Below are 27,626 nucleotides of genomic sequence, written 5' to 3' on the forward strand. Positions count from 1 at the left end.
CAAGGTCTCTCAAGGCCTCATCCAGCCTGACCTTGGAACAGCTCCAGAGGGAGTGGTGTTCACAACCTCCCTGGGCAACCTGTTTCAGTGTCTCACCACCCTCATTGAACAGACTCAGGTTAAACAAGAGCAGTATTATGCCCTTCTAACATGCAACTGGAACTTACAGCTCACTTTCTAGGTGACGTTTCTGTGCTGTAAGAAGGTGGCTCCCTGCCCTGTATTACAGGCATAAAGTGATTTGCCTTGGACAGCCTGGACCTTTAAACTTCTGTTTTCTTTAGCCAAAGACACCTTTCTTGTGACTCTGAAATGTGGGATGTCGTCACAAGTCCTTCCAAGGGCAATATTTTTAGGATACTTCTGATGCTGAAGTGATTTATTTCCCTTTCCTGAAAGGCACACTGAGGGAATGGGAATGGGTTATGCCATGGATCAGTAAAATCCAGCAGTCTGAGTCACTTGACTTCTGTCTGCCCTCCCTACTGACCCATCTGCACAGCCAGCCAAGCACACTTACTTTTATTGTCTGACAACTCTAACACTTCATATATATTCACTTCACTCCACTCCTTAATGTAGGAATATGAATTTTCCAGTTTTGAATATAGGCAGCCAAGGGACAGGCATTCTGGGAAGACAAGGAGCAGCAGGTAAGGCAGCAGTGCACAACAGACTGAGCAAACTTCCCCTGACCTGCTCAGCATCACATATTCCAATTCCCAAATGGTTCCTGAAATTTACCCCAGTCATCTGCTAACATAAAATGAGTGACCCATCCTGGGAGAGGTGATGGGAGATGGGAAGCTGACAAAATGAGCTAGACAAGACTTGAAATCATCAAGGCAGTCAGTTCTTTCAGGTATGCAAATATCAGGCTGGACTCCAGAGAAACATGGATGGAAACTCATTGCTTAAGGGAGGCCAGTGATCACACCCTGCCTTGTGCAAGCTGAAGATCCACCAGGATCAGAGGCTGTTCATTGGGGGCTCGCCAGTTTTAACTGCCTAAATCCTCTCTCAGAATCTATTGCAATGAAATTCACAGCAATAAGTTATCAAATAAGCAATCCATTTAGCACCATCCTCTTTAATTTCGTTAGAGAGAGGAACAGCCTGCGACCCAAGAGGGAGTGCTGCCTCTCCACAACTGCTCAGCAGGGTCAGCAGCAGCAAGAATTATTCCACAGCGACTTTCAGCTCCCTCCTGCCTGCTCCTCTGCTGCAGATGGTCCACACACATGAAGAGTGTATGACTGCATCTCCCTCTGCTGGCTAGCCCCAGACTGGGACCACATTTTTGTCCTTCAGAAGCTGCCTTTTTGCTCAAATTATAAAAACCTGCTGGCACTGAAGCAGCTGTTCAAGCACTGCTGAGGTGTTTGCTACAGAAAGGAGCCCAGAGTGGGGCAGTAGCTATTAAATAGTATTTTGGCACTTACTGACAATAGGACAATATGTACAAGGAAGCAAAATATACAACCCATCAGAACTCGGGTGTGCATTTACTGACAAACACTACATGTCACCTCCTGTGGCCCTTTATTAGCTGCATGCAAAATGAAATGCTTGATTCCAGCTGATCCTGAAGACTTCCAGGCCTACAGTGTCTGAATTCTACACCACAAGACAAATCCTAAGTTACCTGAGACATAGAATCATAGACCTGTTAGGGCTGGAAGGGACCTCAAGGATCAGCCAGTTCCAACCTCCCTGCCATGGCCAGGGACACCTCACACTACAGCAGGTTGCTCACAGTCACATCCAGCCTGGCCACTAAAACCTCCAGGGATGAGGCTTCCACCACCTCCCTGGGCAACCTGTGCGTCTCTCATGGTGAAGAATTTCTTCCTCACATCCAATCTCAATCTACCCATTTCCCCTTTTGCTCCATCCCCCCCAGTCCTATCACTCCCTGACACCCTCAAAAGTCCCTCCCCAGCTTTCTTGTAGCCCCCTTAAGATACTGGAAGGTCACAATAAGGTCTCCTTCAAGCCTTCTCTTCTCCAAACTGAACAGCCCCCACTCTCTTGATTGAACACTGTTCTATTGCTGAACCTGACACCAGAGCTATTCCTGACACTGAGTGAGAGTTAAGAATATTTTAAATAAGAGATAACAATAAGAATATTGAAAATGCTGATGTCATATTCAAGCCATGCCTCCTGTAAAAGTCTTGAAGCACAATTCTTAGAATAAGAAGGTTATTCTGATTTCAATACTGCCATTATTTTTCCCCCCTTTTCCTTCTTACATGACTTTAAATGCAAATGCCAGTTTTGAACAAGTTTCAACATAGTTTACTAAGAGGCCAGAAGTCAAAGCTTTCCTCATACCTTTTATTAAAAGTCAAAATGTTGAGTTTTTGCTTGCCTGACCCCATCCTTGTTTGTGTTAATTAGCTCTTCACTGTGGATAGCTGCTATGCTGCAAGATCAGAATGGAAGAAGCCAGTCCTAACAAGACAGTGGCCATCCAAATAAACACTCTGCTCAGAGAAGAAAAATAAAACAAACCTCCTAATGACTCTTAGTCATGTTGAAATGTTACAGCCATACAAGGAACCCAGTTTCACCCATCCACTGTATTTAGATGAAATACCACCACTAAAATGAGGATGACTAGGGGACTTGAGCATCTCCCCCCTGAAGAGAGTCTGAGAGCTGTTTAGTCTTGAGAAGAGAAGGCTGAGAGGGGATCTGATGAATGTCTATCAATAGCTGAGGGGTGGCTGTCAAGTGGAGGGGGCCAAGCACTTTTCAGTGGTGCAGAGTAATAAAACAGGGAACAATGGGTACAAACTTGAACATAGAAGATTTCACCTCAATGTGAGAAGAAACTTTACAGTGAGGGTCACAGAGCACTGGAGCAGGCTGCCCAGGGAGGTTGTGGAGTCTGCTTCTCTGGAGACTTTCCAACCCCACCTGGATGCATTCCTGTGTGGACTACCCTGGGTGATGCTGCTTTGGCAGGGGGGTTGGACTAGATGATCTCTGGAGGTCCCTTCCAACCTCTAATATACTGTGAAATCACATCATTTAAAGAGCAATGTCCAGTAACATGACTAACCCATTGTAACTTGGAGCATACAGAACAAAGTGGTAATCCCCCTGGCAAGAAAAGAGGTTGGAAGAAACTCTCACTAGAATCGAATCCACGTGCAGGGTGAACAGGGTCTCTTTCAGACCATAGTTTGGGCCCCTCATGCCAGGAAGGATATTGACGTGCTGGAGCAGGTCCAGAGAAGGGCAGTGAAGCTGGTGAAAGGTCTGGAAAATAGGGCAGGTGAGGAATGGCCGAGGAACTGGGATTGTTGAGTCTGGAGAAGGGGAGACCTCCTTGCTCTCTACAATTCCCTGAAAGGAGGCTGGAGCCAAGCGGGCATGGGTCTCATCTCCCAAGTAACAAGTGACAGGATAAGAAGAAATGGCCTCAAGCTGCACCAGGGAAGGTTTAGGTTGGACATTAGGAAAAGTTTCTTTACTGCAAGAGCAGTCAAGCATTGGAACAGGCTGCCCAGGGAGGTGGGGGAGTCACTATCCCTGGAAGCATTCAAGACTCCTGGGGACATGGCACCTGGGAACATGGTTTAATGGCCATGGTGGTGTTGGACTGATGGTTGGACTGAGAGATCTTAGAGGGCTTTTCCAACCAAAATGATGTTATGATATAGCTCAGCCATGAGGAAACCTTTCCACACAGAGATGCACTGAGCTGGGCATGCCCCAAAGCCCATCCTGGCATGCAGCACAGCCATGGCCCATGCACAGGGCTGCTCACATCTGCTCTGCCTCCAAGTCCAAGCTCCAGGGTGGCTGAGCTGTCACATCATGGGATCTAGATTTTGTTGGAAGAGCCACACTTCTGCAAGAATTGTTTTACAAGCTCTGTTTGTGCACCCAAAGCCATTTCCTGAGAGAACCTGTGGCCAGCATTAGTGGGTATAGCCCTGCTGCCAATCCTGCAAAGGAAGCTGCACACCAGGGCAAGGAAAAGAGGGGCAAAGGATTAATTAAATTAAAGGAATTTTCAAAAGTCCTTTCCACCTAGCTGCTGTGTCTCAAGGCCAGACAAAAGGAAATTAACTCTACATCTCCTTACAGAGAACTGAGGGGCAGGGTAAGGACAGAAAAGAAAAAGGCAGGGATGTGTATGTTAGAAGCCAGAGGGAGACTGGAGTGGACAAAACCTTCCAAATAAGCTCCCAAAAGCCAGCAGAGTTAATGTCCTCACTTGGGACAATCTTTTGGGTGGATAGGCAAGACAGTTCCAAGCTTTGTGGTTCCACACAGCAAGGAGGCTCTGAACCTTGAGCTCAGCCAGCCACCAAAGGACACAAATCCTCGCCCTGTTACTTTGTCATTCATTAAGCTCCCACAATAAGACAACTCCTTACCTTTGATTCTCCCCCTCGAGACTTTCTTCATTTCAGAGGTATTTGTTGCCCATTTGGAAAAGATGCTCTTTCTAACCCTATGAAAGCAATCCTGGTGTCTGCCAGAGCTCTGCTTGAGCAGATTTATTAAAGGAGGCCAAACGAAACTTCCCATGACCCAGTACATTTCAGAGAAAGCAGCAGGATCACAGGGCTAAAATAGTTTATCTTGGCTATTGGATTTATTTTGGCTGCAACAAATATTTTGGCTTCCTTCCCTATCAGTTTGCCAATGAAAACACAGATCCAAGGTTTTCAGACTGCAGGATTGTAGCAATTCTGAAAAATGACAAAGTGAAACACATACCAGCTAATAAAGAGCTATTCATGCTATAAATGCCCTCTTGTGCTGCTTTCCACATACTGTAACTCAGCTCCTGGAAATACTGGGCCTGGTGGCCCTACCCCTGATCCCAGAGATTTGCTCTGCAGCAAGGATGCTTTTGTTACAAGCAGCCTCTCCGATTCCTCTCCCACAAGGACACAATGCCACCCTTTTCCCCCCACCCCAATCATTATTAGCAATAAACTGACCCTGGGGAAGATAATTTCTGAAGCAGGCTACCAAAACATCTGTTCACCCTGGAGATGGCAATCCAGCATTTCTAGGTGTCGGTGAGAGTCACCAAAGGTAACAGCCTGGGTTTTTTTTTCCTCTCTCCACTGATGTTGGGCTTACAGCCAAGGCTCTTATTGTGAAGTGACACAGCAGTACTCACTTCTCACAGAGCCACCAAACAATTATTTTGCACACACTAAGTAACCCCAACAGTGTGGGGCTGCTTTCAGGCTTGCTCCCTCCACATGCCCGTGGGTGCTGCAATGAGAGGACCTCCAAACCATTCAGCCTTCCAAACTCTGCCCTCCAACTTTGAAAAGGAGCTGGATCTTTCTGATGCTGGATTGACCTTCAATGCAGCTTCTGTCCTTGGAACTCAGTCAATGACTGAAACAATGCTACATAAATCAATAAACCAACTCACATTATTTAGCAAAAGAGGCCTTTGTAGCTAAAGGCAAGACATGTGGAAAAGAAAAAGATGTTTGAACACAACTCTTCTTGTCCTAAGACCTTTAAATGGGGATGCCCAGCTAGACCCAGGCAAGGAAATGATGCAGAGATGAGTGAAGGCACGGGTTTCTCTGGAAATATCATTCACAAACTCAATGGCTTGCTTATTCTTTCCTCTGCCTCAACCTGGAATCTGAACTTTATACACCAAATAAAGATCTGTGAAGACTGGGACTCTTCTAGGATCTGAGCAGTAGAAGCCTGAACCAACAGAGCTCTGCCAGGGGCACTTCTCAGCTCGTTCTCTAGGTGTTTTACAGAGACCATGGCGCTACTCAGAATTTTCTTTCCTCACTTCCAGACCAAAAATTACAGCCATGGGTTTGCATAAAAGCAATAACTGTTACTACAATAAACACTGCAGAACTCAGGTGCAAGTTGATTTATTTGAGGAAAGCACAAGGAAAGCTTTAGTGATGGGATGTGTTATTAATGCAGCAGGAACTACTGGTGCTTTACTGGAGAATTTGATACAGGCTTTTGCATCAGCTTCTTCACCCTACACTTCCCTAAGGAGGGATTAAAGACAAAGTGTCTGACTTTTCAAAAGGGACAGTGTGAAAACATCCAGCTATTCACAATGAACAGAATGAATGGAGGTCTCCAGGTTGTGTAACTTAACTGGCTGAGTCAGAGAGAAAGCAGCAGCTTGGATTCTAGAGTTCTGTTTCAGTAAGAGACACTTAATGTCCCAAACAAGCCAAGGCTGCAAGAAGTATCATTTACCAAAAATAAAAGAGAGCAAAAGATGTTAAGGTGGCCAGAGAGGGATAAAGCTGCCACACACACACACAAAAAGAAAAATCCCATTTCCATCTCAAAGATCAGTTTCAACCTCAGTCTAATGCTAAGAAAAAACGACTGTACCTCCTGGAAGGCACTGAAAAGGGACACACATTGAATAGAACACTGACTTTGCAGCAGAGAAGAAATGCTTCTTGCAGTGGAGGCAGAGGTAAAATGTTGGTGTAAATCTTTGTTAACATTGTCTGTCAGTTCATCTTTCTGCACACTAACTCATTCTTCAGAGCTTGCTTTGCAGGGACAACTATTTTCCCCTACAGAGAGGTGTCAACTGCCTTCCAGTGAACTGTCCCCTGAAAGTTCAGACAGCAGAAGGGTTCAACAGAAGTACAGCAAATGCCTCACCCTCTCCATCTTGTGGGCACAAAGGAATGTTGCAGCATGGCTTTGACGACCACAATGAACCCTGACTGGGGAAAAAACATGTAATGATGTGCAAGAGTTATGTTCACATTCAGAAGTACCTCCTTAACACGCACTTAAATCCCACGGACTGTGGGATGGTCCCAATTAACCACCTCAATGAGCTGTCCCTCCAAACTGGTAGGATCTCTTTGGGGTGTTTGTTTCTTTCTCCAAATAGTCATCAAAACCTCATCAAACACAGCACAGAAATGAAAATGGAAGGATCAGGTGAAGTATAAAGGTGACAGATTGGAACCCAGGAAGTTCCACCCCAACGCTGAGGGTGCCTTCCAACCTGATGCAGTCTCTGAATCTGTGAACATGAGGTTCTCCTGCCCCCTGTACTCTGCCCTGGTGAGGTCACATCTGGAATACTGTGTCCAGTTTTGGGCTCCTCAGCTCAAGAAAGACCTCAGGGAACTGCATGAAGGAGTTCAGTGCAGAGCCACAGAAATTCTGAAGGGAGTGGAACGTCTTCTTTGTGAGGACAGGCTGAGGGAGCTGGGGCTCTTCAGCCTGGAGCAGAGGAGCCTGAGGGGTGCCCTCCTTCCTGGTGATCAAGATGTGCAGGGCAGCGTTGGGAGGATGGAGCCAGGCTCTGCTCAGGGATGTCTAATGATTGGACAAGGGGCAATGGGAGCAAGCTGGAGCAGAGGAGGTTCCACAGGAACAGAAGGGAAAAAAATCTTTGTTGCTGTGAGGGTGCCAGAGCCCTGGAGCAGGCTGCTCAGAGAGATTGTGGAGTCTCCTCTGCACACTTTCAAGACCTGTCTGGACATGTTCCTATGTGACCCACCCATGCTGCTCCTGCTTTGGGCAGAGATTTGGACTAGATGATCTCTGAGGTCCCTTCCAACACCTACCACTCTGTGCTTCCACAGGGTATAGAGCCCATTGGAACAGGCTGCCCAGGGAGGTGGTGGGGTCAGTGTCCCTGGTGGTGTTTAAGAAAAGCCTGGATGAAGCACTTCGTGCCATGGTCTAGTTGGTTAGTTAGGGTTGGGTGATGGGCTGGACTTGATGACCTTGGAGGTCTCTTCCAACCCGGCTGACTCTCTGATTCTGTACTGCAGAAGGCAAGTGCAGGCACTTACCCGCTCGTGATGTCGTCAGCTCTGATGTTCTTGCCCAGCACATCCCCATCGCTCATGTAGCCGGTGGCGTCCATGGCGATGCCCTCCAGGTCGATCTCATCGCCACCCTTGTCCGAGATGTCCACGTGGCAGACGCTGGTGCCGCGGGAGGCGAGCTGCCTGCGCAGGGGGGCGGCGTACAGGTAGCGCCCGGGCTCGGTGCCCATGAAGCGGCTGGCGTTGCCCCGCGGCGGGTAGCCGTTGCCCAGCGACGGAGCGTCGCCCGCCTGCAGGCGAGGGCTGGACTGGCCCAGTCTCCACGACAAGGGGGTGGGCCTGCCCGTCAGGCTGAGGATGCTGCGGCCGCTGATCTCGGTGGTGATGTTGGTGTCGAACGTCGTTTCCAAGGTGCTGGAAAGAAGAAATGCCTCGGGTTAGATGCAGCCTGCTGCGTGGAGCAGCCTCAGGTCACAGGGGACTGCAGGACCCTACCCCCTCAACACCACACTGTGGATTGCAAGTAAGAGCGTTCACTGAGTCTGCCTGGGCTGGAGCACCTCTCCCATGAGGACAGGCTGAGAGAGTTGGGGTTGTTCAGTTTGGAGAAGAGAAGGCTTCCAGGACACCTTATTGTGGCCTTCCAGTATCTGAAGGGACCTACAAGGGGGGACACTTTTCAGAGTGTCAGGGAGTGATAGGACCAGGGGGGATGGATCCAATCTGGAGGAGGGGAGATTTAGATTAGACATTAGGAGGAAGTTCTTCACCATAAGGGTGCTGAGACACTGGAACAGGTTGCCCAAATTGGTGGTGGCAGCACTGTCCCTGGAACTTTTTAAGGCCAGGCTGGATGTGGCTCAGGACACCCTGATCTAGTGGAAAATGTCCTGGCTCATGGCAGGGGGCTTGAAACTAGGTGTCCAACCCTGCCAATTCTGTGATACTTGCTGCAACACCCTGAGTTAGCTTCATTCCTCCAACAGCCTTCCTAAATAATGAAACTCTGGCACTCAGGCCACCAAGTGTTCAACATGTTTCTGAGAAGACTTAAGCAGGAGCTTTTTAATGGATTATTCACAGTATCAAAGCATAACTATTTCATCTCCATAATCCCATGTTTTTGCCACTCTAAGCACAGCAGTGGGATATTAAGCTGACTAAAGGAAAACCAACTGAAGTAATATTTTTATGATGCCTGGTTTTTTTCCTGATGGATTCATGAAAGTCCTAATACTCTGCAGCCATGTCCAGCTCCCAAGATGGTAGCTATTTCCACACTGAGGAAAGGATTAAATGAAAAAAAATCACAAGACAGGCAAAGCAAACTTTATTTTTCAGGATATATTTTGTATGTTCAAGGACTGCATGTATTTAAAATATTGATAACAATTACACAGAGCTCTGATTACAAAAGCATTTCAGTGCAGTTCTTGATATGCATCAGCCATATGAAATCTTCCATTCTGCATGTCCTGCTGAAGGAATCTGTTGCATCCCTTCCAACATCTGTGCTGTGCACGGTCTTCAAATGGTCTGAGAACAATGTGACCACTTATCTTGGTAGTGGTTTCAGCATCAGGAATATTGTTCAGCATTAGACTGCTACACCTTGGGATTTCAGGAGATGTGCCCAGATGGCAAGACTACCCCCTGAACACTGGCAGCTTACTCGCAGCTCATTTATTTGCAGCTAATCCATAGCTGCAACTTCTCCTACCCACATGAACTCCTCTTATTCTCTCCTGCTTGACTAACACAGTGATACTTTTGTGTTGGTTTTTTTGATGTCTGTTAAAACAAGCAGCACTGTACTATTTGCAACATGCACTCCAAACACCTATGTGTCCTCTGGCTATAGCAGTTAAATCATAATGAGCTGTCACATTGACATGTGAAAAGAAAAACAGCATTGGGAGCTCACCTTGGCAAGCTCTGCCTCAGTTTTAGATACAAAGCCAAGACACAAAGTGTTCCCCCAATGAACTCATTTAGGGCTGGAGCCCACAATGCACTGAGCTGTAAGGAGGACCCTGACCTCATTAGGGGCCAAAGGGTTTATTCTTCCCAGCCTCCTGTTCACCACCACAAAGATCTGAGTCACGGAACGTTTAAATGCAGCAACAGCCTTTGTTTATTTAGAGCAGACCTTAAATGCTGCTGAAGATGTCCAAACGCTGCTGCTTTGCAAAAGAGAAGCAGTTAGAGATGTGGATGACTAACAGTATTAGAAAAACTTGTTTGTCCAAAGAGTGGTCAGGAATTCAAGTTATGCACTTGATAAGGTGGGTCAAGCACAGTTCACCTGCTTATTTAAACAAAATCCTACACACAGGGGGAGAGGGGTTGTAAGGCACTGAAGCTGCTGGAGAGTAAGATGAAGAAACTTTTTCAACTGTAACCTACACTCAAAGATCACCTCAGACATTTAACAAGCACTGATTATTCTATATACAACCTGCCACCACCAATTACTCCTCATGCCTCTCGGTAAACACCAAATACTGCTCTGGATCTGTGCTTGATAGACAAAAAGTACAAGACCAGCATTTTCCACTGTCAGTGTTCATTATTTTTCTAGGATGCAACCTAGGCAGATGTAAGAGATGCAAAAGAAGATGACCCCCCATGCCTCACAACCAAAGCCATGCTGTTACCTGTGAGTGACCTGGGTTCCCCGCAAACTGGACATAGTTTCCTCCAAGTTCTGCCGAAGATCAGCAATGTTCTTCACAGTTCGCAACCGCCGAGTTTCTGGATCCTCTCCTAGGGGAAGAATAAACCATGAGAAAGCAGAAGGCAGGAAGCAGCACCCAACTGAGCTGTTACCCCTGCTTCAATCTGACTCCAACACGTTTTTTCCCTGACTTTCTGCTATTCAACACTCTCGATTCCAACGGAGATATCCTTCCCTTACGGCAGGTACCCGCCGCTGCCGCAGCCGGGCTGAGAATGAGCTCAGTGCTGTTAACTTTATTTCATAGGCTGCCCTTGCACCAGATGTTTCTGCATTGTCATTTCCCCAGATGACCCAAATTAAATTCTGGTTAACTTTCAACCTCATTAGAAGATATACTCCATCAATACCCCCCTTTCCATCTCACATATCGACACAATCAACAGCAACCCGACACAGCCGATTTCTCCAGCGCTCTGTTTTCCCCAGATCTTCTTTTCCCCATTTCAAACAGATCTCGTTTTACACCAACAGCTTTCCAATAAAACTGGGCTGACTGGGTGCTCCATGCTGAGTGATGGTTTAGGTAAAACAGTGGAAGTTTGCCTGTCAACATCACAGCACAGTTATTGTTACTTCGATGTGCCACACGACTCGAAGGTGGAGGATGACTTCCAGTTTTCCCTGGCATGTAGAAATCTTGTTCTTTAAATACTCTGTTCTAAACCACATTCATGTCTTGGTATTTAATTTTAACAGCAGAGTTTGTATATATTAAAAAACACCCAAAACAAACCACAAAAAAACCCTTCTAGAGTCTCAGCATAATTCATTTTTATTACATTAATAATTTAATTAGCACCTCAGCATAATCATAGAATGGCTTAGGTTGGAAGAGACCTCAGGGATCCTCTATGCCAACCTCCCCACCACGGGCAGAGACACCTCCCAACTAGACCTGGTGCTCAAGGCTTCATCCAACCTGGCCTTCAATACTCCCAGGGAGGAGGCATCCAGAGTCTCACTACCCTCATACTGAAGAATTTCTTCCTGAGTTCCAGTCTAAACCTAGCCTCCCTCAGCTTCAAATCATTCCCCCTTGTCCTATTGCTAGACACCCTTAGGAAAAGTCCCTTTGCAGCCTTACCCTAGGATCCCTTCAGGTATTGGAAGGCAGTTCTAAGGTCCAGACTGAAGCCTTCTTCAGGCTGAACAACCCCAGCTCCCTTAACCTGTCCTCATGGCAGAGGAGCTCCAGCCCTTGGGTCAATCTTGTGGCCCTCCTCTGGACTCCTCCAACAGCTCTATGTCTTTTCTATGAAAGGGACACCAGAACTGAGTGCAGTATATGAGGTGGGGTCTCACAATAATGCATTTTACTTGCTCTCAACAGTCAATTAGGAAATGCTTTGGCTGCTAACTCAGTTGAGTTTTGCATAGTGAAAGCTTCTCAGAGACTGAAGAGAAGTGAATTTCTGGCAGTGCCAACATACTCTTTTGTAAGCTGAAAGCTGAGAAGAGAAAACTTCCAAAAGACTGTCACAAGGCTTCTCTTGGGCACAGAAAGAAGCAATTTCATTCCAAAGGGTTTGCAACTCATGACTGAAGAAAACACTTCACCAAGTTTAAAACTTCTCACATTCGGTGTCTGCTTTCTCTGCATGTGTGATGCATTTTTAATCTGCCCAGGCATTGGTCATCCATCCAATTGCTAGTTTAGATGGCTATCTGTATATGACACCAACCAGAAGTGTTAATGACCAGAGAAATCAGCTGTTGTTGGAGCTTGCCACATCCTTTGCTTTAAACCCCATCTTTCTGAGAGATGCCAGGTTGATGGCACAGAAAAACCAAGCCCCAAAGCCTCAGTAGCACAAACTACTCACCAAAGTGCTGGAGCCCTGGCTATGGGGGGAGCCCTCAAGGGAAGGGAAGAGAGATTTTAACACTTCTACCATCATTATCCATTCTGAGGCACACAGCAGTGGCTCAGGTAGTGCCCACGTTAGCCATTTGCTTCGTGTGCGTCTGCTCCCTGGGAAACAATCTCCTCCAGACACAATTGGCTTAGGCCAAAGGGTCAAACAATTAAGATCCCACTGGACTGGAAACAGCCCCTCCATGAGACCCACTCCTTTAGCCAGGGGGTCTCTGGGACAGGAAACTTTTTTCTACACTCATGGATCTGGAAATTTTTGCAGTAAAGAATATAAAATATTGATAGACTTCTAGCCCAACAAAGGTCATGGTGCTCTTTTACAGATCACTTCTCTCATAGATATGAAAGCAAGTGGTAGATATCTTCTTGAGAGAATGTAGAGGAGAGAAGCTAAGGCAGTTTCTATTGAGAGCACTGTTATGCCTCAACTGCTATCAAGTTTTTACTTAGATGACATTCAGTGGCTTAAATGAGAAGCACGCTTAAAAGACAGACATTGGATGATGCCTCTGGAACTTAATTAGGAAATCACTTAGATCTTCATGAACAGGCAGCATCGTTAAACCATTCAGCCTCCAGTTTCCCCTACCTTTTGGTTTCTATCTGCTTTTAAATGAAAAGCCTCAATAGCTGCTAGATAGGGACAGAGTTCATCTGTCCCTAATTTCTTCTAATTTATTTGGGTTGAGGGAACATTTGTTTTGCTTGCTCCTTTTCCCCACAGACCCTTTATGGACTGCTGTTGGCTGTGGGGTCTGGCTGCACACAGCTGGGTTTTGCATCTCCATTGTTTGAGGCTGTCAGCTGCCTTCCATTTTTGGATCCCCAAACTTACATATTCTACTTGAATAATAGTTTGTATTTACACAACGTCTGTCATCAAAGACTAAAGACCTTTTGTGAGCTATAAACACTTCTCAGCTTACAAGCTGAGCTACATCTAGTCTGGGCAATATGATGATTAAGAGGTAACCCTGAAAAAAGTTTAAGCAGCAGTTTGTTACTTTGAACTGTCCCTCATGTTTAATCGTGAACCCAAAGATGTTCCCAAGGACTTTATCCTTTGTGCCATTTATTTCCCTTCTAAATATTTAATCCAGCTAAATATAAACCATGCACACATACACACTCATCTGTGCATTGCTGCAGCCCTTCTCCTCACCAGGGCCTCTGCCCTTTGCTGTCAGCATCCGTGCACACAAGTATGAAGGCAGCAGTGACACAACGTGCAATGCAGTATGAAATTAATCCAATAATGAAACTTTCAGCCACAGGATTTTTCCCAAGTAGGAGAATCAGTTTCAAGAGTCACATCAAACTGGAGGGCATCAAGGCTAAAGGAGATGACAAAACTGAGATATTCTGCTGCTGAGATCTACTGCAAGAGTAGGCAGCAAATAAAGTCACAGACGTTGCCAAAACTGGAATAGGAGAGGACTGTGACATTGAAACCACATTTTAGTAGAACATGGTTGCTAAAAAATTGCTTTGCAATAGATAAAAATTCCTGTTAACCATCATACACTTCTTACAGAAGCAGCAATTCTACACAAACATAAGAAGCACTTTCTAATCGAGACTGCCAGTGCTCTAGCAACAACCAGTTGCAGCTTCTGTACACCAGACAAACTCAGGTGTAGTTGGCCTTTAGTCTCCTGGCACTGTAAAGACCACTTCTCAAAATGATCAGATTCATGCAAGTGAATGCTCAGATTCCTCCAAATCTACACACAAAACAAAACATTAAGGAAATGAACTTAACCTCTTCTGAGCCAGTGTTTTAAAAGGCAAAAAACAGCTATCAAATGGTTAGGAATATTTAGGATCCTTTTGACAGCTTAATCCTAAAAGAATACATAGAATAAACCAGGTTGGAAGAGACCTTCAAGATCATCAAGTCCAACCCATCAACCTATCCAGCACCACCTAAACAACTAACCCACGGCACCAAGCACCCCATCAAGGTGTTGCACATCTCCTAGAGCAAGATGAAGTAGCCAGAATTCCTACTCACTTTGAGGAATCTGGGGACACCCCCACCACCACCATTGTGCAGAAGTTGAGCATCTAGTGCTTAGAGAACTGACACCCACTTTCCATTGCTGAAGAGCTGAAAGCAACGGGATAGCTGGCAAGAACTAAAGCAGCAGGAATAAAAGCAAATTAAATCCCTCCCTAAGGAGGGAGCGCCTCACTTCAAATTGGCTTTAGCCCAATGTTACTTCATCAGACCACAGTCAGCAGGTCACACTGCAAGACATACCTGAGAGGTCTTCGAGAGCAGGCTGTGCAGTTTTGACATAAAGAGCAGATTCCATGCTGACCCCCCCTGTGCTGGCCTCGGCTGTTACGTTCCCTTCGTTGTCTGTCTGCGATCTGGAAGGCAAAACAAAACAGAGATGTGCAGTCGCTCTCCATCAAAAGTATCACAAGTATGATAACCAGACAGTTGCACCTGCCATCAGCCACTCTGTCCCTCTCTTCCAGAACAGACCAGCAGGCTGATTTTACATAATTCATCAGTCCCATGTTGAATTATGTCCTAGAAATGGACACGAGCACTCAGCTGTGAAAAATAAAAAATTCATAGTCAAAGATAGGCTTCACAGCTCTTCAGACACCTGGATTTCCACTTAGATTTTAATTATCAATAACAGCAGTTGTTGGGGCTAATTTGGTCCTTTCTGACAATGTCTATCTTGCATGACTATAAAGCAGGTAGCGTGTGCTGGCATGTTACACCCCTGCTAGCTTCCCTTCGATACCAAGCAAGGTTACTCATCTCTGCTTTAAAATAAAGGACTGGGTAAAACCAACTTCAGACTCAAACTTCTTGCCTGACATTGTGGCTGTCAGTTAGTGAAAGGTGATGTCATAAGACCCATTTCATTTTCCTAGCTCCACTGTGTTTTGCTCATAGAGCCACTCCAACAAGCAGCTGGACTGGAATGGGCTCCCCAGGGAGGATGGTGGAGTCACCATCCCTGGAGGTGTTCAAGAGGGGATTGGATGTAGCACTTGGTGCCATGGTCTAGTCATGAGATCTTGGGTGACAGGTTGGACTTGATGATCTTTGGGGTCTCTTCCAACCCTATTGAATCTATGGTTCTATGATTCTATGACTTCTCCTGTGCAAAGGGTAAGTGCTGTACACAAATGCAGACACAGCAGGGAATTACTATAAACAGAATCACCAAGGTTGGAAGAGACCTCCAAGATCATCAAGTCCAACCTGCCCACAGACCTCATGACAACAGACTTAATTTCAGTTGAAAGGTAGAACAATTTCTCATGTCTTTTACCTTAAAAACACCCAAACACAAAGCAAAACTACAGGCAGGCAGCTGGAAAGTTTCAATTGAAGTTACCTTAACTGATAGCAGGAAAAACCCCTGAGCCTGCTACAGCAAGGCACAAACAAGTGCATTCTGCAGATTCAAAACGTGTCTGGCTAGTAAATTTATATTATCACTGCATGTTTGCCTTGCAAATTGATACCATTTGACTTTCCCCTTTCCCTTTCAAGCCAGCAAGATTATGCAGGTTTTTCCTGGCCCTTTTTCCTCCAATGCTTAAAAAATGAAGTTATTAAGGCCAGGCTGCTCCACCACTGTTAACCACACTGAGAAGAATCAGTGCCTCTCATTGATAAACTGGTGTTGGCACAACTTTTAAAGCTGTGATGCATAAATCAAACCTAATCCACATGGTAGAAAGCCAGGTACCTGGTCAGGAAGGTGTTAGCATTCTCATCTGAACTGTCAGTAGGGTTGGATACAACTATACTCATACTCCTATCCATCACACCTTCTTATACATCTTAGCCTGATAGCTTTCACCAACAGCTCAGAGATTCACACAATGGTTTGGGTTGAAAGCAGCCTTAAAGATCACCTAGATCCAACCCTGCTGCCATGGGCAGGCACACCTTCCACTAGCACAGGTTGCTCAAAGCCTCATCCAACCCAGCCTTGAACACCTCCAGGTGTTCATCCATGACCTCCCTGGGCAACCTGTTGCAGTGTCTCACCCACCCTCACTGTCAAGAATTTCTTACTAATCTCCAGTCTAAATCTGCCCTCCTCAAGCTTTAATCCATTCCCTCTCATCCTACCACAACAAGCCCTTGTAAAGAGTCCCTTCCTGGGTTTCTCATAGCCCCTTCAGGCACTGGAAGGCCACTCTAAGGTCTCCCCAGAGCCTTATAATTTGTGTAAATGTATGAACTGCCTACTCCCTTAAAACGCCAGAAAACTTCTACATGGTGTGGCATTCATTCTGCTGCCTCACCCTTCTGAAAGAGTGTCCACAATTAATCTTCCTATCTAAGTGTCATGCTCAGAACAGCCCACTGGAGAGGTTCACCGTACCTGTACATGAAGGGAGCTACGGTGGCAGTGTTGGGGTGGCTGTATTGCTGCTGGGGATGAGGTAGCTGAACACTCACAGTGTTGCTCCCTGTGGTGTGTGTCGTGGCGGTGGGGCCATTGACAGCTTGGCTGCTGCTGCTGCTGTTGAGGCCTCCTGCACCTTTTCCTTCTGAAGAGGCCAGGCTGGACGAGGAGCTGGAATGCCTGCTGTCCAGCTGGGACTTCTGATGAGAGAGCCCTGAGCCGGCCTTCCCGCTGCGGCTTCTCTCGCCTTCCTTTGCGGGAACTGGGGCACTTGAGGATTTCCCTGTGGTGTTTTTCATTCCTGGTTTTGGTATTCCACTGTGCGAAGGGGCAGAGGCCTCCTTCTTGGCACTATTCAGCTTTCCTCCTTTAGGGATAAAGCTTGTGATCTTGGAGGACTTTTTTGGCATCTCTGTTGCTGCTAGTGCTGTCTGTTCTTCTTTTGGTTCCTCTTTCAGGTCCAGCTTTTCAGTGATGGATGTTCTCTTTGTAACGTCTTTACTTTTATCCTTGTCCTTCTCTTTCTGTTTCTCTTTATCCTTCTCATTACCCTTTGGAGAACTTTTCTTATTAGTGAGCGCCCGGCTGAAAGTCCTTTGTGCAATTCCCTTGAGTGCAATTTTGGGGCTACTGGACACGGACCCTGGATTGTTCACATTCTGGCTGGTGGCTTCGATTTCTTCGCTCTCCTCGAAGCTGAGAAGCGCCTCTAGCTTTTCACAACTGTTGTCCCGAGACCCCGGACCCTCGAGCGTTGTCCCTCCTGCTTTGGAGCCTCCCTTGCTGTTGAAGAGTTTCAATTTTTCCAGCATGGATTTTTGACTGTTGGGTGTTGCTTTGGCCATTTCCAAGGGTGGCTTTGGAGGCTCCGGTGGGGGCTGCTTTACAGACAACATGGAAGACGTCGCTGTGTGCTTGGCGCTAAGGGACTTGCTGCGCCAAGGTTTAATAGCAGAGCTGGGCTGAGGAATGGCTGAGGAGTTATTGCAACCAACAGTACTGCTGCAGCTTTGAACTGAGGAGGAGACATTTTCATTCATTCCTGTGGGCTGGGAGGCTGGACTGTCTGCAGGCTCTGGAAAGAAAAAAAGACCAAAAAACACCCCCCCAAAATTCAACACCACAGCACCTGGGATTCTTCTTGCAATGAGACATTAGGAACTTTACATTAAGAACATGAAAAAGAGAGAGATACCTATTAGTAATTTCAACATCAGTAGCAGTTTTCTTTTCCTACCCAGTAGAGCAGCTATGAGCTCCTACCATGTAATTTACATTTAGTTGCTGCTTCAAGAAAGAGGGATAAATAAGAAAAGCAGCTCCTCCAGTTCAAACCAAAATGCCTTTTGCAATGTCTTCTCCCTTATTAAGCTCATAATACTTTTCCATTAGCAAAAACACAGCACTATTCTCTAACTAAGGGTTCCCTCTGCTTTTGGCAACATACTTGCTGTCCAAGTTCGATTCTCAGAAAAACCTCAAGCATACAAAAAAATGCAGGAGTAAGGAAAAAATTGAAACCAAAGTCCTTTTAGCTATTGGGGGGAGGCTAAGACCTGCAAAAAGCCAGAAGGAAACTCCACGTACAAAACCAAACCCAATTGTGCTCTTATGCAATGAACCCAAATTAAGCATTGCATCGAGCTGTCAGAGAAGCCAGTGCCAGTAACTGTACACCCCCCCCTCACACACACACTCAGAGAAAGCAAATCTTGCATTTGTTTAGCTCTTTCCAGTGTTATTTGCTCTTGTTAAGAAATTAGTGCAGAGCTTGAAGAGAGCTTGGAGGGAAAAAAAACCCCAACACCCCCCAAATCACACTCACCTACCAGTGGCCACTTCTCCTCTGAAGCTTCTCTTTGCAGAGTTCCCTTGCTGGAGACGTTACTCTCTCAATTATCACAAATATGTTTTCTGTTAAACCGCTCATGTTTCCAATTAACTTTTGTCATCTGTGTCTGTTCCCCTGCCCAGCAGCCTGCTGGGGATTAACGGCTCTTACCTATATTTCCCTGCCCTCTAGCAAGAGACTAAGCTGTGTACAGAGCCGCATTTTTTTGATTCAAAAATCAACAGCGGCTGAGAGCGTGCGTCCTCGGCAGCAGGAGCTGCCCTCTGCATCCAGCCCTCTAAATCACCAGCCGCCGCAACCGCACAGGGGCTGTTTTACTTCACTTTCAGCTGCCCAGCGAAGATAGGGCTCCGTTAACCTCCCTCCTCCTGATCCAAACCAGATCTGCTGAAGATTTCGAGCGCGTACATCTCCCTGGCTGAGCGCGGAATCGGGTTTCTAAGGGTGTTAAGAGACTCCTTCGTAATCGACTCGCTCGTTTCACATGGTTATGGACAAAGCAGGACAGCAGGAATTAATGAGGCTTCAAAAAACGTTCCTGAACTCGGGAGATTTCCAGAGCTCTGCTACTAACCACCAACAAATACACTGGCTGCTTTTGCCAGTCCTTTTCCTATGGCAAACTACCCAGATGGAGCTGGAGAGAAGCAAGGGCTGGATTACAGCCACCAAAAGGAATTGTACTTTCTCTTTTAAAGCCAGTGCCAGTCTGCTAACTTCCAGGGCACTGCCCCTGCTTTACTCTAGTACAGAAGGAAAATCAAGCCACCAAAGACCCTAAAGAGCAATGGTACTCTAGCTGCTCTGCTCAAGCCTGCTAGATTCAATCTGATGGGTTAAGAAGGACTGAAGAAGTAAGTGCTGGTGACCCTCAGCGCCGGGAGAAGCTGTGGCCCACCATCACAGCCCCCTGCCCACAGAGGAAGGAAGGTCACAACTACTTCAGACGCTGCTGGAAATGCTAATCCCTCTGCTTTCACAAGCTGTGCACCACTGCTTTTTCCTTCATGCTTCTTACCATACACTGCTGCTTTGTTATTATTTTTATTTCCTGAAGTCCTCCTACCCATGAAAATCTACTTCCCATTGGAACACTGCACCACGATGCCTTTGTAAACCCAGAACAAGCAAGCTTTTGTCTCAGCCTGCCTTCCACAGAAGATGAGCAGCAATGTAGAGAAAGCTTCACAAAAATCCCATTTGTGCATCATTTACAATTAATTTGTATAGCTTCTTCTAAAAAAATGCCAATTGCCCATCTCAAACTGGGATACTTCTACAGGAAGCAAAGATTCCTAGTCATTTCAACACTAAATTCTGGCCTAATCATGCCAAATGAATCTTGACACAAAGTGCACCCATGCCCAAAACCCATCAGAGCTGCCTGTGATACGTGAATATGCCTCAGCTGGGTCCAAAGATGAACCTCATGTTCTAACCAACACAGAGAGGCAACCCTGAGTTGCAGGCAACAGCTGAGTTGCAAGAATCAACAGGACTAGGGCAATACAAAGGTGACAAACTGAGAGTTACCAGTGAGAGATGCAGCTACAAAGTAGAAGATGTGGATGCACACCAGGTTGGTGCAACACACAGACAACCCAAACCCAGCTCGGGGTGAGATGGCACTCAGCTTCAGCATGCAGCCAAACAGGACTTGGATAAGAAATCTGTGGTCTTCCCTAACAGGTTCCTAACAGCTGTTTGAGAAAATACGGGCAAGGTGTGTTGTGGTATGAACAAAGCCATCCTGCATTCACTAGAACTCAGAGCCTATGCAGAGCCCTTGTGTGAGCTGTGACCCACAGGCTAGGGCACAAGTCCTGAGACAAGAGCTACCCAAGTACCAGGCTGTGTCCATCACCCAGCCATAAAGCCCTGATGCCACCTCAAACACTGAGCTAGCTGTTAGCACACTGCAGACCAGCTGTGGGAGCTGAAACAGGAGGCAACCCACATCAAAGCAGGGCTCCTACCAGCTCCACAATATTTTTCTGGAAATGAGTGGAAGGTGTTGGCTCACTTGGGATGTCAGCTTGATCCTAACAGCCCAGGCAAGTGCTCCGGGCCATGGACTTGTCAGGAAAAGGTTTAGCTTGGATCAAGTAAAATGACCAAATCCAAAAGCACTGCTCAAAATTAATTCCCCAAGAAAATCCAAACCTTTTGCATTTTGCCTGTCTTTGAATGTATCCAAGATTTCTAATGGTTATTACTATTACTATTTTTAATTTGGTCACTGAACAAAACAAACTTTTTTCCGGTTTGTTTGTTTCCAAACACCACCTCTGCTTTGTCCCCAGATCCCCTCACAGACACCTTCCTGTTTGGAAGTCCCCAGCTCCCCTCACAGACACCTTCCTGTTTGGAAGTCCCCAGCTCCCCTCACAGACACCTTCCTGTTTGGAAGTTAACTCTGGCTTCTGTTGCCAGTAGCACGGGATGAGTACCAAGTACTTCCACTTACAGAGCTGCACCTCAAGTAGAGATGTGTCAAAGAAATCACAATTAGGACACCACCACCAGGAGTGTTCCATTCAAAAAAGCCCCAAATGAATGCATTGGGACACCAATGCCATCTTCAGACTCTCTCCCCAACATCTTTCAGGAAGTGAATGCTGGATGCAACGCATCCAAAATGAATGAAACTCTTAAGTGCACCTTTGAAGCAGCTACACTTCGGGAATGAAGAGATTTTCTTGGAGGAGTACAGTGGATTTTGATTCACACTGGAGTCAAGCACAGGGAACCTGGAAATTCAAGCTCCTGCAGTTCTTGTTACGTTGCACCAGGCAAGGTGAATGCAAGGAACGAAAAGCAAAAAGATGCTGAGGAGAAGCGGCCTCAGCTCCAGGAAACGTCAGCCTTTTGAAGGCTCTCTGTTTCTCACAAACAAGTCTGCTGGCTCTTTTGCCACTCAGACCACTCTTGGTAAACGAAAGGGGGTCTGCTGCCAGCATGCAGATTCAAATGCTGGGTTTCCTAATGAAGCAGCAACATCAATCCCTGGATAACACATCAGCATGCAAAGGGGGAAAGTTTTATTCAGCATGGCATAGGCCCTTCTTTCATGAAAAGGAGGGCAGGTTTCATGCATTCAATTAATAAGCTTATTATTTCCCATGTGTTCCTTTGTGAGGGAGATATTTTCTTTCTTCAGCAACCTGCATTAACTGAAACTGACTATAAAAGAAATGTTTTCAAACCCAGGCTACAGTCTGCAATAAGTAACGATCGCGTTCCTCTTTTCAAAGTCAAATCTTGGCCCGAAATCTATTTTCTTCCTAGTGTTCCTGTTAAAAAAAAGATGTTGGTGGTCTAGCCCCAATGCCAATTTGCACTGTAGCATGGGTAAATCTGATTTCAGCTGCTCCTGCAAAGCCTCAACTGCATCTGCAAACCCACCCGTTTGTGAGGAAACCAGGAGAAAAGGTCCGAAGGCTTATGATGATTTAATTCTTCCAGGGAAGTCCTTTAGAGCTTACATTAGAATAAGCTCAGGGGAAAATATATGCAATTTGTCATGTTCACTCTAAGCAAGTGGACTTTGATTTGCTCTAGCTGAAAACTTGCAGAAACAATCATTACAAGCATGAAAGGCAAGACAAAGACAAAGGCTGCTCTCACAGTTACTTCTCCTTAGGAGGGGTGAGAACTTCCCAGCACTTTTTATTCATTTCAGAATGAACTGGCTGTCATTTTTTTATTTCACAGCTATGGGAAAAATAAGTTGTTCTCATGAAGAGAAATATCTTTTAGTCTAGCCCATAGATTAGATAACCCAGTTAAAAGCAAATCCACAACTAAATCCTAATTTAGGAAGCAAAAGCAGATCTGCTCTTTGACATGAGGGTGTCAGAACAGCAGAAACCACTGTGGCAGCTTGGTCATCTCGCACGCAGAGGAGTAACTGGTGAGTCTTGACCCTTCCCAGAAACCCACTAGAAGCCTCCTTCAAAACACTACAAATAAAGAATCCTACAGAGAGAAACTTTATAGCTGAGCTGTGCTCTTTCTCAGTAATGATCTATCATGCTCAGCAAACCCCCAAAGTCTGGAAACGCCTGCCTTTCTGCCAGGAGCTGTCTATAAAAATCAGTCTTGCTGTAATCCAAACCACCAGCAGGTAGAGCAGAGCATTCCCAACAAGAGCACCCTGGCACACAGCCCTTCCTCAGAACAAGCAGAACTCTTCTGGCCCACAGAAGTTTCTATTTCAATTGTAAAGAACTGCAGCGGGGTGGAAGGGACTGGCTGAATGACCGGCTCAGGGTGGGCAGTAGGCATGGCCTCCACCCACAAGGTGACCGAAGCTTTGTTGTGTCTCCTCCACTCTGGATCACAACAAAAAGGCAACAAAAACATTCCTTAAAGCAGAGATTGCCACAGGGAAACTGCACAGCCTGAGAAAAGCCCAGATAGGAACTGTTCTGCTTTGCTGAGGACAAGGGCTTCATTGAGCTCAGCAGAATCCATTCCTTTAGCTTCTGTCCACTGGCTTTCCCTCCTCTAGGGGAGATTGCGCCTATTGTACCACAAGACAAAAATTACCTTTACTCCTCGATACTTTTCTCTCCTTCCATCATGTCTACTTCTTCATTCCCAGTGCTGGAGACACAGCAGCTCTGTGTATTCACACAAATGTGCTGCACCTCTGCATATCCATAGTGAAGGCCATGGAGGTGTCACTAACTCAAGGTCCCCATTCCTGTTGGGTCTCCTTGCTTCACATGGAGCTCCAGCACACGAAACAGCAGTCCTGCTGTGGGCCAAGACTCAGCATTTGTGCTGAGGTGAAGGGGAATAAAACTGGAGCACAGGCGATGCTTCCCTCATTGTCTTGACATAACTGACTGAGACACTTTGAATTCCTTCTTGTGTTTGTTTAGTTACTGTAAAATTCAAAATGCTGTCCACATGACTGCCTAAGAAAGAGGTTGGAGGGACCTCTATCGACCACATACCAGTTAGATGATCATAAGAATAATGAAAACAAGCTACTGTGCCATTCAAAACAAGTTGCACCCTCCATTTAATACCAGACAAACAGCATTCTTGTTCACTGCTCTGCATCTTCTCCTCATTACTTGTACAATCAAATCCCCCAAGATTTCTCCTAACAGAGTGATTCAAAAGCATTAATGAGTTCCAGACAGGGAACTGGTATGGAAGCCTTCATGAGTCTTATATAAAGCTGGAGTGGACAATATGTACACTTAGCAGCCTTGACCTGACACATCTCTCCTACAGGCAGGTAACATGAACCATGATAAACACATATATGAGTGGTCTGAGAATTGCACTAAGGGAATATTGGCCTGTTTTGAGTATTAGTGGTGGCTCCAACCAGGGCCTGGAATGATCATGGAGGAAGAAATGGAGGAAGAGTTTTAATGGAGGAGGGACAGGCAATGGGAGAAATTCTCTCAGAAATCTCCCACTTAGTCAAGAGGTACAAACTAAACCACATTTTAACTCAGGCATGTGTTCCTCACAGCTGCCCAGCTGTACAGAATGAAGTGGTGAATACCAAAGTGCTCTCAAGTATGGAGGTTCTACACTGAAACAGTGGAGTCAAGCAAACAGGACCACCAACGCTTTACCATCATCTATCTTTACACCTACACATGGACCTACATAAACATGCTGAAAAAACTATGACCTATTTCTCCCAAACACAGCTGACAGACACATAGTCCTATTCATACCAGGGTCTTCATTTCCTCTCTCTGATTAATGAAACAACTTGATCCCTGTAGCAGCAGATCTTTCAAACCAGGTCAACATGCAGGTGACTATCTACTTGCCGTGACAGTAATGAAGAGCTGGGCCATGGCTTGAGGCACATCAGCCACTTCAGAGCTGGTGGCAGCTCTTTGGTACCAGTCATGGATATTTTTAGATGCATTTGGTTAGGGATGAGAACAAGCAGAAGGGTCAGGAGAAAACCCATAAATGGGGTTCCCCACAAAAGGGAACAGAGGCTGGATGATGCTTTTGCCCAGGGAAAGGAGGCTTCTACAGGTGTGGTAGCAACACGGCACATGGTGCCATGGTTTAGTTGATTAGATGGTGTTGGGTGATAGGTTGGACTTGATGATCTCAAAGGGCTTTTCCAACCTGGTTCATTCCATTCCATTCCATTCCATTCCATTCCATTCCATTCCATTCCATTCCATTCCATTCCATTCCATTATGCTGGCACTTAGGGAAGTCTGGGCTGGAGCACCACTGCTGTTTGCTTTGCTAGGATTTCAGAGTGAACTCTGGTTTCCATGCCTGCTCTTCTGGCCTAACTCACCCAGCAATAAATTTACAAGAAACTGTAAATATTTATTTTCAAAGGAAACATCTAGGAACTGTAAAGGCCATGAAATTCTGGGTCAGCTCTTCAGCTGGTATAAAGTAACGTGGTTCCACTCTTCCCAATGCAGCCAGACAGATGCACACTGGGCGACAACCTTGTTTCTCAAGGTTATGCTTTACTTCAGAGCTCAAGGTTTCTATCCCCATGAACTCTCCAGTTAAGAACATTGACTGTTTTTCTTAGGTTTAGGTTTAGGTTTGGGGTTTTTTTTCCCCTCCCCTTAAACTTATTTAAATACATATTTGGCTTGTTTTAGATGTTCCTAAAGCTCATACCAACTATGGCAAAGTTCTGTGGCCTTGTAAAGCTCCACTCCAGCTGCAATGAAGCCTTCAGCCAGCCTTTGTTTAGGCCAAAAGAGGACATCTTTTTAAATGCCAAATTCAGCCAGCCAAACAGTTGTAAAATGAAGCACAAAGATGATTTGCTGCATACTTGCATCTTCTCCTAGAAATGTGTCATATTGCTTGTTACATTCTGACAGACTCTAAGCTGCTTTGTGGGCACACACCCAACATAAATATGTCAGAAGAGATTCACTAGGATGAGCAAATCTTTCAAAGAATGCATCTGATCAGAAAATTGAAAGGGTGCAAGCAGCATCCCTGGAGATATTTTCATACATACATATATATATACACACATGTATATGGACCTGATGGAGGGAGTCCAGAGGAGGGTCACAAAAGTGATCAGAGGGCTGGAACACTTCTGCTACAAGAACAGGCTGAGGGATCTGGGGTTATTCAGCCTGGAGAAGAGGGAGACCTAAGAGCAACCTTCCAGTACCTGAAGGGGGCTACAAGAAGGCTGTAGAGACTGTTTGCAAAGTCCTGCAGTGACAGGACGAGGGGCAATAGTTTGCAATGAGAGCAGAGGAGATTTAGATCTCTTTCTGCACCATGAGAGTAGTGGAACACTGCAACAGGTTGCCCAGGGAGGTAGTTGATGCCCCATCCCTGGAGATACTCTAGCGCAGGCTGGACAAGGCTCTGGACAACCTGATCTAGTGAAGGATGTCCCTGCTGACTGCAAGGGGGTTGGGACCAGGTGGCCTTTGGAGGTCCTTTCCAACCCAAACCATTCTAATGATTCTCTTCTATCTATGTATGTATCTATCTCTCTATCTCAGTTGCCCGAAGATGAGCATTTTGTTTGATGCCAATGGCTCTCATGAGGGTCACCTTCACCTACACAAAGTGCACACATTTGGTGCATCTAACCATAGACCCCTAAGACTGCTTTGCCCAGCAGTGTGGAGGTTACATCTCCTTACTAACATCATACTAACTTGTCGGTTTTGTTTTGATAATGTGAAGTTAAGATATTTAAGTATAGGGAAAAAATCTGACATTATTAGCACTGTCTCCTTCAAAACCTGATTAATAATCATTTCCTGGGAGCTCACATGGAAATGGTCCAAGTCAGGAAGTGTTTCCTTTTTTCATTGTGGTAGTTTAGGCTATGCCTTTAAAATTGAGCTGCAGATTTTGAGCAGAGAAGTAGAAAAACAGAACTAAGTCCCTATTGGGTGTAAAAAGGAAAACAGAAGACTCTATATTTTGCACACATTCATTGCATTCCATTGTGGAGTGCAGCTTTTGCTTGTAAATACAGCTTCATTTGCTTCTAACTGAGTTAGCCTGGCTAAAGTTAATGCTGGGGGAAACTTCAACCCACCACATTCACTTACAGACATTTCTCCAACCTTCAACCTGAAGGCAGTGTGTCCTTTTTCCCACAGACTGCTACTGCCCTCTGTAGGATTGTTTTAGATCAAAAGATTAGGGACAAAGTGGAAGAGAAAAAATAGCTAAGAAGAAAGCTTGCAAGGCTGTCACATTACAGCACCCCTTCACAAACGTACTACAGGTGGCAAATTAAATCCATGTTTCCTACAGCTTCAGAAGTTCAGGGATTTTACAAACCGTGGATCCAAACTGGGAAGTAAAAAACAGAATGTTCCCAAACAACATCACCAGACTTCAGAGACTGCAAAAGGAAAACTGGGTGCTTGAAGATCAGGGTGGATAGTGGACATATGAGGGTGTTGAGAGCTGGTCAAAACCAAAAGACTCTCCATTGTGTGCAGCTAACCAAACCACTGAAACAAGCTCATGAGAAGACTTACTGTGTCAAAGTCAGCACTGAGGTGATCTGCATCAGTATTTACATCTCCTCCTTCATACTACCTAGGACACTGCTCTGCTACTTTTTGCATGGACAAACCCCAGCCTTCTTTATTTGAAATAGCACATACATAAAATTTTGGTTATTTTTACTTCATGCTCTACCCTGAAATGAAGAGTCTGTAGGCCTGACCTAGGTGTCCTAGTCATCTCTACTAGAGAAGATGTAGCTCTTCTCCACATCTTGAAACTGATTTCAGACAGCATGGGAAGACTGAGAAAGCAAAATAAAGCACTGGAGACACAATGTGAGGTGTAGGAAGTGAGACTCAGATCTCTTTTCACATGTTCCTTTGCTGAGTGGACACATGCATCTCACAACAGACATGCAGGTATCCAACAGCCTCTCATTGCCATCATTTGTGATTGCTACCTAAATCCCCTCCCCAAGGCTTCTAGAAAACCAGTGGTCTCATCATGA

The 27,626-nt window shown here is 45.7% G+C and overlaps 1 protein-coding gene across 9 annotated transcripts in view; it reads right to left on the bottom strand.

Moving 5' to 3' along the window:
* NAV2 (neuron navigator 2) overlaps positions 1–27,626 on the bottom strand; it is a 338,929-nt gene that overhangs the window by 85,056 nt on the left and 226,247 nt on the right. For 7 of the 9 annotated variants that reach the window (XM_054171581.1, XM_054171576.1, XM_054171575.1 and 4 more), the window contains 4 exons: positions 16,774–17,872; positions 14,667–14,779; positions 10,445–10,553; positions 7,812–8,201 (listed from right to left, as the gene is read on the bottom strand). In XM_054171581.1, coding sequence (XP_054027556.1) covers positions 7,812–8,201; positions 10,445–10,553; positions 14,667–14,779; positions 16,774–17,872 — 1,711 coding nt within the window. Of the gene's footprint in view, positions 1–7,811; positions 8,202–10,444; positions 10,554–14,666; positions 14,780–16,773; positions 17,873–18,622; positions 18,735–23,200; positions 23,366–27,626 lie in introns of those variants that run through there. The other 2 variants (XM_054171578.1, XM_054171579.1) reach the window with 2 other exon arrangements.

The sequence above is a fragment of the Dryobates pubescens genome, chromosome 22 (assembly GCF_014839835.1).
Source record: "Dryobates pubescens isolate bDryPub1 chromosome 22, bDryPub1.pri, whole genome shotgun sequence".
Classification (NCBI taxonomy): domain Eukaryota; kingdom Metazoa; phylum Chordata; class Aves; order Piciformes; family Picidae; genus Dryobates; species Dryobates pubescens.